The following is an 11068-nucleotide window of genomic DNA, read 5'->3' as shown; positions in this document are numbered from 1 at the left end:
GATAGTAGATACTTGGTTCAGGCAACGTTCTGATAATAATTTTTAAATTTAAAAAAGATAAATGAATAATTACTCAAAACCTTATGTCTTCGTATTTCGTAACAAATGTTAACTAAACGTCCATTAAAAAGGGATGAAAGCTAGAAAACCCGTTTTCCTCTTTGCGTTCATAATATTGAGTAAAAGTATCTGCGTGGTATTTATGGAAGGGCATACTACAAAAAAACGTTTGAATAGCTCCAATAATTGTAGTACCTACCACCAAGCATACGATTTGCAACAATTTTTTAAGGGGGCCTCAACTATAGACAGAGGGTACAAAAAGTGCAGTTCTTATCAATTTTTTGAGATTGAATTATAAGCTTTTAACTAACAAATACTGAAATGGTAAGTACATAATTTTGAATTCTAGGAAAGGGGCTATAAATATAGTAGAGTAACAAAGACAATTTATTTGATTTTCAAAATTATATTTTCCATAACAAAATTATCATTATGATAATGTGTGTACTTTTAAAATTGGTAACAAATTTTCCCTTTAACAAAAGAAAAAAATAATAAACATCTTAAGATTATAAAGTTTCTATATGCATTAATAATAATAATATACTATTCTACTTTACAGTTTTTTTGTCAATCAGTTAATAGGTGTTTCATTCAACTAAGATTATTATTTAATTATTATACCTTGTGTTTACATTTTCTTGTTTGTTTGATTTTATTTTTTACTTAAAATTCTATTAATCTACAAGATTAACTTTTATCCATTTTCTATTCTTTTTAAAAATTGTTTTTTAATACAAAAACAGAAATTAACAATTTATATAGAAATTACAATATATTATTAAATTTTAATTTTTGAAAATTTATATTTTTCAAAACATAAATAGTATCGCTGCTCTATTAGTTTTATGTTTCGATTACTTTATCAATTTTATTATGTTAGTAAAAATAATAATTATTATAATTTAACTAGAAAATTTTATTTTATTGATCCTTGGTTTTAATAATTCCATTATTTTATTAACATTAGATATTTAAAAAAAAATAAAACTTGAGTCTAATTATTTATTTTTATGAAGCATTTGGTGTTTCTTCTTCGTTTTTCTTGGCAATACTGAAGTAAGGCGCTGCGTTGTAATTGAAAACTTCAAAATCGTACCTTAAAAAATAGAAATATTATATTTAATTCAAAATAGTATACATTAGTAAAAATTTAACATACTTATAATATTCATATAAGCCATCTAATTGCTTGCGGGTTAATTGTGAATAGAATGCTTGCAAGAGATCCAGCGTATTTTTACCCTTGCCAGAGTTACGCCATTCCGGGGCAATAATATGTTTTAAACGAGCCTTATCGATCAAATACACCTGATCGTGTTCCAAAGTCTCGAATTTGATTATTATATCGAAATTTATCAAACAGGGTGTACAAAATTTCGAAGCTGGTACTAAATGCATATCGATGAAATTATTACGACGAATCTCATCAAGTAGCCAAGTAACAAATTCGGCAAATGTTGGATATCTGGGGGTGTGGCGATCTACTTTCTGAAAATTTTATAAAAAAAATACAAAACAAATAGTTAATTTGAAAAATGTAAATGTTTAAATAATAGCGTGTTTTTTAGCTGTATCTGAATTACCGATGGTTGTTATCTATGGTTTGACAGCAGAGTATGTTAAACTGTGTTTACAGTTAAAAATGTCAAACTCAGTTAACATTTCTTTTCAGTTAAGTTTGGAAAATCATCATGAATCGTTTAAAGCCAGAACAGCGTTTCAAAATTGTTTAAATTTACTTCAAAAGGACTGTTCGTAAAGTTCATAAAAAGCTAATTTCTGTGCAAATAGCTTCGTCAAAAAGCGAAACTGGCTTATACGGAGCGAAGCCATTAACGAATCAACATTACATCCATAAAAATTAAATTTTGTGCGCGGTTTACATCGTGGTATTTTGAATTAACGATTTACACGACAAATACCGTTGTTTTAAGAACTAAAAATAATTCTATTTGCCCAAATTTGATTAAAAGGACATCATCGATCTCATCCTTCTGACTAATATACTTTTTAATTAAAAGGAATAGATATATGTACATATACAAATGTTTATACTTACATTCTTTTTCCTATAAGTTCGAACAATTTTGCTTCCTAGTTTATCGTGAAATGAATGTGGAACAGCATACATAAATTTGTCCCTATAGGCACTCAACAGCCTCTCGAAAGGATGTCTTGCTATTATAAACGTAATTGAATCATTTTGTGCTTCTTGCAGCTAAGAAAACGAAAAAAAAAAAGAAAATATGTACATAAGTTTTAGTTGTTTCTTATTTTTGTTTAAAAAAGACAAACAAACACAATTTTCTTGCAACGCCTTCAAAACTTTCAAAATATTATCCGAAAAAAAAAACAAAAACTTTAAAGAAAACATAAAAACCCATAAAAATGTCAAATAAATGAACAAAACAAAAATAAAAACAAACTAAAAAATTCCTAAGAGAAAATTTATAAACACCGAAAATTTAAAACATCATTTCCAACCAACAAAAACAAACACTTTATAGGCAAAGAAAAACTTAAAAAAAAAACACCCATTCCTACCTCCTCCAGTGTTACCCTTGGGTATTTCTTCCTTGCCAAAACCAATGGCACTTCATTTGTTTTTCTTAGAAACTCTGGCGTGTATCCCGCTAAGATGTTGAAATTGTACATCCAAGAAGATGAAGCCGCCTTAAAAACATTACACCTGTTTAAGATTCAAAAAAAGAGAAAAAAAGAAAATAAACATTTATAGACATTCGTATACAAAATATATGTACATTTCACAAAATAAAATACAGGGTGGTTCAAAAGTGTATTTCTATTTTTTTTAATCATAACTTTTGTTTTTGTACTTTTTGTACTTTTTTTAATTTTCTTTCTTAACTGAAGCACTTAAGTAAAGTCCCAACTAATTATATTTAATTTTGGAAATAATCACTCGATTATTTTAACCTTAACAACGGCGCGGCGTCATTAAATTGCCCAATTTCCACTTTCTTCCCAAATGGTAACACACTTGTATCACGATTTCCTCTACAAAAGGTCCTGTAAATGATCCTTTAGCTGGAAGACCTAGACTAATTGCCCGAACTGAAGCAAATGTCGGACGCATTCTTGCTAATGTTATGGAGAGTCCAGAAAGGAAGTCGTTATGGTCAACTCCGTGTGATCCGCAGTTCATTGCTAAAAGTTCTAGGAACCGGATTGCAGCAGTTTCCATAGAAAGTCAAATCCAGGCAAGAATTAAAGTCTATATTTCCGGTGACCGATTCATTCTCAAAAAATTAGAATTCAATTGCTCTCCACGGTTTTAAGGATTTGACTGTCAAAGACTTTATTTATGGGGTTATTTGAATTAACCATCCACGAAGTGAAGTAGAACATTACCCGTGTTTTGTTGGTAAATCTATCCATAGTATGGTAGGATTTTACACGAATAAAAAATACAATATCCATAGTATAACACCGATAAAAGTTAGAGTAGAATCTTACTATGGATGGGTTTTTGACATTTATACGAGTCTCGAATGGATCTTATGTGATTTTGTTCTCATATATTAGTACGATTGATATTGCATTTGTATCTCGATGGCTGTGTTCGTTGAATAGTTGTGCATTTGGAATCAGGTGTTTTGAAATGGGGAACAAAATCAATCTGTTACTGTAGATGTTATTTAGTTTTGTTAATGAAAATGGACTAACTGGGCTTATTTTGCAAGAAAAAACAACTGAAAAGATAATAAAGTTTTGCTATGTTTCCACCAAAGGTTTATCCCAATTCAGATTAAAGAAATCTTTTTGGTGTTTCCACCGCACAAGAAGATTTAAAATGACTAAGTTTGACAGCACTTTATAAGATGCAAATGTTAGTGAGATAGTACCATTCGTTTTAAATAATGAAGAACTGAATAGTTCAGCACCATATAAGAATATGCTACCTACTCCATGTACATTTTTTTCTTTGTAATTTGATTTAAAAAAAAACTATATTTTTTGTACACAAACATGCAAATAAACAGACCATAACGCATTATCCTCCACACAGGTTTTTCTTCGCAAATTTTTACTTGACTCCAAACCCCAAACGGAATCGTAACTAATAAAGCTCATTTCAACTCGATTCAGGTGTTTAAAGAATTGAGGCAAGCCTCCAGCTCGCTTCAACACCACATGTTAAAGTAGTAGTCTACAAACAAAAACCCTGCTTGAAGCAATTTTTAAATTAACTTTTTGTATAGAATCTCAATTTCCAGATGTTTTCTTACCATTTCTTCTTGAGAATTGTCCATTTGTTAAGTTTTAGTTATTTGTTTTGCTATTTATTTCTATTTGTGTGTTTTTTTATTATTATTCTGACAGATCTCTTTTTTCAGCTGTACCAATTTTTAAATACAAAAATCTGGCTGCTGTGGATCGTTTTGTTGGCAATTTCTAACTGTACTGTGTATGGAATACCAAAAAAACGCACTTATTCTTCCTAAAATGCAGTCGCTGGGCCTAGATGTAATACGAAGTATTATAAAAAAAAAAAACGTTATAGAAATATTTATCCTCTGTGAGCATGAGCTGGTGCTCTTTAATTTTTTTTTTTTTTTTGGAAAAGTTATAAATACTTAGTTAAGTAGAATTACTGCCAATATTTGAAATTTATTCGAGTATCGAAAGCAATTTTCGAGGTTTCAATTTTTTGACGTTAGAACCTTTTTTGAGTCTTGATGGATGTAATCGTAGGGTAGTGTTTAAAATACATAAAGCTATGATGTCATTTAAGGGGGTATTCTGGTCTAGAAATTAAAAAAAAATTGATTTTTTTTTCTTTTAATATTTTCATAGTTTAACTATTTAAGAATATGTCTACGAGAGGATTTTCCCAAATTCAAATTATTTTCGGAGAAATAAGTATTTTGCTGAGCAGCCATCCAAATCGGTTGGGCTGCAAATAATAGAACAAAAGACATAATGGGGTACTTTAAACACGTTTTTCTCAGAACTGTCTTTTTGAATCTGATACCCACGATTTCTCAGGTTCTGCAGAACCGATTTACTTGAAATTTTAAGAGAGTCTTCTTTAGGGACTTGTCTACGTCTGGAACTACGGCCATCCCCCAATTTTCATTTTTACTATTTTTAACAAATCGAAGAATGTTCAAAAAAGTGTTAATTTTTTTTTATTTTTCTTTAGACAGTCGCCATTTTGTAAAAAAAAATGTTTGTAACTTTTCCGTAGTTCCAGACATTGCAACATTATTGTAGATTAATAATCTTTTTAGTTTTTGATTTCAGATTTCTAGGAGAGTTAAAGTCGTGGGTATGGTCACGCACCAAACTTTTGAGACGCACCACGCCATCAGCTGATTACTAACGGAATTTTGATTTTTTTTTTACTTTTTTATTTTTTTTGTATGCTTCTAATGTAAATAAATAATGTATACAAAAATTGATGGTAAAATTGTTGCTTGCTTTTTTCTACAGCACTTCAAAAATTACCTAAAATTCATGTCTCTAGACCAGAATACCCCCTTAAAATACTCAAAATAAATTTCGATTTTTCGGAACATTTTTTTTTTGATTTAGTTAATTTTTTTACTAATTTAATTATTTGTGCGTTCTCCAATGAGATCACTCAACTAAGTTGAAGAACGTTAACTGATTTCTTCAGTTCTTTTCATTCTGATACATACAAAATGAAGTTATCTGTGATACTTTCTATTCATATCCTCTTTAAAATTTTCTATTAAGTTCAAATTAGTTTTGGTCTAAAATTATTCTGACATCATTCTGACAAATGTTAAATTGTATATATAATAAATTTTAAAAAACGTAGTACTGGTGATGGGTTTTCTGCTGTTTCATTGTAATGAATCCCAAAAAACACGGGTAGTATATTCTATACTCCTAGCCATAAAATATGGAATAAAATAAAAATATAAAATAAATAAATTTATAAATGTTATTATCACTTTAAAATAGAAATTCACTTTTGGCCCACTCTGTAGAAACGTTCTTCTAAATTTCATTCAACGCATCCGCAGGTGGTAAAATTATTGTATTTTTTTTTCTTATTATAATTTTTTGTTATCATTTTTTCCGCATAAAATATGAATATTAAGTAGTTGCGTTGTTTTTTTTTTGTTGTTGCACTTACCAAATAATATGATATTTGTGATTGACTAAAAACTCCCATGGATTAGGTTTGTGCCAGGAATCGTTTCCTTAAGAGAAAAATAAATACATTTATTACTTTTTTGTGTTCTTAATCTTATTTTAATGGAATTGATATAAAATATGGGAACGAGAGGTTTTATATGATTACCTGCTGAATCTAAACCATGTTCGGAACATTTCTCAGCCAAGTGTTTTCGCCTTTTGTCCATACGCTGTTCCACCATAAGCATATCGCTTTGTGATAAACTTTGTATGGAATCATCGGGAATGATTGGTATTTTTGTTTCATTGACAAACTATTCAAATCATTAAAAGAGATAAAAAGAGAAACATTAAATAAAAGTTATAAGTAGATTAAATTTTTGTTTACAATCTAATGAAAAACGTTATATAATTTTATGTAAGGGATAGAGGGGTGGCTATTAAAAACAAAACAAAAACCTTATCTAGGAGTAGATTTAGATATATTTTCTACAGTCATTAAAAAAAGGACATATTTTTACTTATCAATTTTTCTTTTATTATTACTGAAACAGGTACTCATTAAATAAAAGATATCCATCGTGAAAAAAGTAGTTTAGTCGGAACTTTGAAAATAATCACATAATTTCAAAAAGGATACAGAATACAGAATACAGGAAAAAAGCTATATTATACCTTAAAGGAAAGTGGAAGTATGTTGAATTTTGATGGATTTATTTGGTAAGGGGATATCCGATGTTGAAACAATGAACTTGCAACACAACGAGTAAACTTGATTAAAATTTCTTGGAATATTTCCCTTAGACAAACTCTTTGTGTAAGTGAAAACTTTTGCAAAGTCCACAAGGAACTGAATCTTTAGTAAATATGAATATTTAGGTTCCTAATTTGGGAAGATGGACAAAATTTTAAGTCAGATTTTATGTTAGACAGTGACCAATATTGAATTTTTGTCAGTTTTCATTAAATTATTTATACATTTATTCACATAGCCGAATAAATTCTTTATTAACTCGTTACCAAAGGTATAAAGTTATTCATTTCGTGGTTTCAAGTTGGTAGCGCCGATATGTGACACCGGTCAAACTCGGATGACATTTGAAGTGTCATAATTTAAGTTTTATATTTGGCAATCAAACCACGCGTTAAATAGAATAAAAAATAGATTAAGTGGCGCAACCGTCATTTGAGAACTAAGGCCTAGTGACTTACAACACTTATACATTCCTGTGTGCGAGTAATGTTGTCAGGGATGGTGGGGACCTACAGTTCTAAGCCGAATCCGAACGGCTAGTTTGAGAAAGCACTTTTCATGACAAGAATAATTCTTACTAATTACTCCTGGAGGATTTGTCAATTCCTCGAAAGAGGCAGAGGATTAAACCCAAGACCTCTGACATGACAGTCCAACGCACTAACCACCACGTCACGGGTACTACAACGCGTTAAAATTATTAAAATTTACTGCTAAATTGATGATAGAAACGTTACCACTTTTCGCGTATTACTTAGTGTTTTATTGTTTTTCTAGAAATATCGGCGATAAAATCAATGATTGCCGATTTTTGTTGGCCGGATATTGAAGACTATGACTTGTGGTTTCAACAAGACTATGTTTTGGTGACGTCAGTTCGCCACAAAGATCATAAGTTTTGATGAGTTCTGACATCGTTGCATTTCTTAATGCGGATCTCCGAAATCTACACTCATTTAAAATACATATTTCTAAAGTTATAGCCGAAATAACTCTTGAAATTTGCGAAAAAGTTGTACAAATATTGCTTCAAAAGAATTGCATTCTCAAATGAGCCGTTTGAATGATATTTTTGCTTACTTTTATTTTGAAAGTCAAAACTTTATAATGAAATTAAATTTCCACCAAAATGTATCCTAGTGTGTTCGTGTTTACTAAGTTTCACTTTTGAAACCGAAAAGTGAATGACCTTGCATTAATTATAAGAACAAATTATATGAGGAAGTGAAAGTAAGTATTTATCCCGACAAGAATGAGAAATTAATGAATGAAAAAATATACCTTTGATTTTAATCAAAATGCAGATAATCATAATCACACGCGAACGTTACAATTAGAACGTAATCTAAAAATTCTATTGTAAGAATCTTAATGGAATCACTTTGTAACACTAATTATTATAAATTTACTAAATTTGCATTTTTCGGTTTCTTCAATTGAGATGGTGTTCGATATGAAATTAAAAAAAAAACCTTGAGATCGAAAATGATAAAACTTCTTTTGGTCTAAGTGTATAATTTTTCGTGTCTAATTTGTAGACTTTTGAAATAAAGAAATCTGGGTAGATCGGTGTTGTGCTATTTGAAATAGCGTTTTATGTGATTTAATCATTGATAAACAATTATTTTGTACCCGTGTATATTTTATGCATTATTAAGAAAAAGAAGAAACAATATTTAAGAAAAACATGTCCTTTTTAATGAAGAAAACAAAAATGGTTTAAGTTGTCTGATGGGTTTTTAGTTGGGAGCTTAACTGAAAGTGTTGCATACATGTTTATTGTTTATATAAGGGTTTTTGTCTATTTAAGCTGTCTATAAATTTTTACTAGTGGGGTTATATGAAGGTTTGTTGTTATATATATATTGTTCTATTAGATTAATAGTGTGCCTACTATAATAAAAAATAAAATACAAAAATATAGAGGCATTGCATCTACTTTAATACAAATATTTTTCTCTAGACACATGTGCATACACATTTCAAACAAAATATTACTTTCCTACAACTTGTGTATAAAATAAATATATCGGGTTTAAAAGCAGTTTAAATATAGTTAAACACATTAACTTTTTAAAAAACAAATTGTCATTATAACAGGGTGTTGTCTAATTGGCCAATAATTGTTTCGGACAACTGTTACTAACAGTAGCGCCAACTTTTATGTATGTTAAATTATTCATAAATGTTTGAGAAATGCGTGGTTTTTTAAACATATAAACATGAACTTTAAGTTTTGTGGCATCATGCTACACATTTTTTTAATGTTCCAAAATGTTTTAGGTCTATAGAAAACAAAAATTAATCATTGGTACAAATTGTGCAAAAAAAGGTGTTGAAGGCCAAGCACGACAACAATATCAACGAATTAGTATTCCAAAATCACCGATTGACAGTATCAAACGTAAAAACTACTATAAGAAAACGCCGAACGTAGTAATTTCTCCCAAAACTTGATTAATATATTTCCGTAACCACCGTACTTTATACTATGTGATTTCTGGCTATTCGCTTTAAAATCTAAGAAGGTTTTGAAGGCTATACCAGAACTGGAATTGGCAACATGCTTTCAACATTTCAACATGTTGGCAAAAATTAATCCAAAGAGAAAGGGGCATAATTTTCAGCTACTTTAAGAGAGATGAAATGAATTTGGAAGAAATAAATAAAGATTTTTGAATTTATGTATAAATAAGTATACGTGTTTATTTTTTCTATTTTTCAAAAATAAAAGTTTTAGCTGATTTTCATAAAGTTTCGGTAATATACAGAGGTAGTCAAAAGTATTTACACAACAAGCTTTTTTTGCACATTCAATTGAAAAAGCTTTTTATAATTGTTGTTGTTGTTGCAGTGCAACAAAATGCTATGTTGTTTAAAACCTTGTGAATGCCTTAGCGACCGAAGTCTAATTGGTAAGGATAACGGTACATAGGACAGAAAAAAATGCTAATGAACTGATGATTAGCGGTAGTCAAAAGTATTTACACACATTTCTATTGCATCCAAAGTATTTAAACAATGCAAATTAGCATTTATTTTTTCATTTACTTTGATTCAGAGCAGTCTTTGAGTTCTATTGCCTTCATAACAAACTAAATGTGCTTTAAAATTTAAAATTTTATAAATAAAATAAGGAAAGTAAAAGGAATTATCCACTTAAACTCGATCGGAGATCGTTACCAAGTTTAAGTGTTGGATTTTGGCGTGGGAGTTAGTAAAAATGTATAAAATTTTAGGAAAACTGTTTATAATTTATTTAAAAAGGATAAGACGAACAATTTTGTTTTGTTTGTGCAGGATGACCATGGAGAATTCACGCTGCTCCATAAAGGTTGGAAACAACTTAACAGAACCTTTTGATGTCAAAAAAGGTTTTAGACAAGGTGATGCGCTGTCATGCGATTTTTTTAACATCGTGCTTGAAAGAATAGTGCAGAGCTCACACGTCAACACTAGAGGCACTATCTTTCAAAAGTCTGTCCAACTGGCATATGCTGATGACATTGACATAATCGGAAGAACTGAGCATGATGTCAATGGGGCTTTTGTGAGTATTGAGGCAGAGGTGGCAAAAATGGGTTTAACGGTTAATGAGGGCAAAACAAAGTACATGCTGTCGTCTAGAAAGGACATACAACACCGACGTTTTGGTCAAAACGTCACAATCGACAGACGTACCTTTGAGGTAGTCAAGGACTTCGTCTACCTACGCTCCGCTGTAAACGCAGAAAACAACACCAGCGCTGAGATCAAACGCAGAATAACTCTTGCTAACCGCTGTTTCTTTGGACTAAGAAAGCAATTGAGTAGTAATGTCCTCTCTCGAGGGACCAAAGTGTTGCTATATAAGACCCTTATCATTCCCGTCCTGCTATACGGTGCAGAAGCATGGACCATGACAAAAGCGGATGAAAGCACCTTGGGTCGCTTCGAGAGAAAAGTTCTTCGTGTGATCTACGGTCCCGTATGCATCGAAGGGGAGTGGAGGAGAAGATGGAACGACGAACTGTACGGGCTGTACAGCGACGTAGACTTAGCAAGAAGAGTAAAAGTCCAACGACTAAGATGGCTGGGTCACGTAAAAAGCATGGAAACCAATGCTCCGGCCCGGAA

General features: G+C 30.6%; 1 protein-coding gene across 2 annotated transcripts in view; it reads right to left on the bottom strand.

Moving 5' to 3' along the window:
- Nucleotides 1–566: 566 nt before the first annotated feature.
- LOC129946090 (carbohydrate sulfotransferase 11) overlaps nt 567–11068 on the bottom strand; it is a 64074-nt gene continuing 53572 nt past the window's right edge. For both annotated transcript variants that reach the window (XM_056056121.1, XM_056056122.1), the window contains 6 exons: nt 6365–6512; nt 6197–6263; nt 2611–2755; nt 2126–2284; nt 1226–1554; nt 567–1162 (listed from right to left, as the gene is read on the bottom strand). In XM_056056121.1, the coding sequence (XP_055912096.1) occupies nt 1075–1162; nt 1226–1554; nt 2126–2284; nt 2611–2755; nt 6197–6263; nt 6365–6512 (936 nt within the window). In that variant the 3' untranslated portion in view covers nt 567–1074. The remainder of the gene's footprint in view (nt 1163–1225; nt 1555–2125; nt 2285–2610; nt 2756–6196; nt 6264–6364; nt 6513–11068) is intronic.

This window comes from Eupeodes corollae, chromosome 2 (assembly GCF_945859685.1).
Source record: "Eupeodes corollae chromosome 2, idEupCoro1.1, whole genome shotgun sequence".
In the NCBI taxonomy this organism is placed as follows: Eukaryota; Metazoa; Arthropoda; class Insecta; order Diptera; family Syrphidae; genus Eupeodes; species Eupeodes corollae.
The sequence above is the reverse complement of the archived record's forward strand: the minus strand, read 5'-3'. Positions and strand labels throughout refer to the sequence as shown.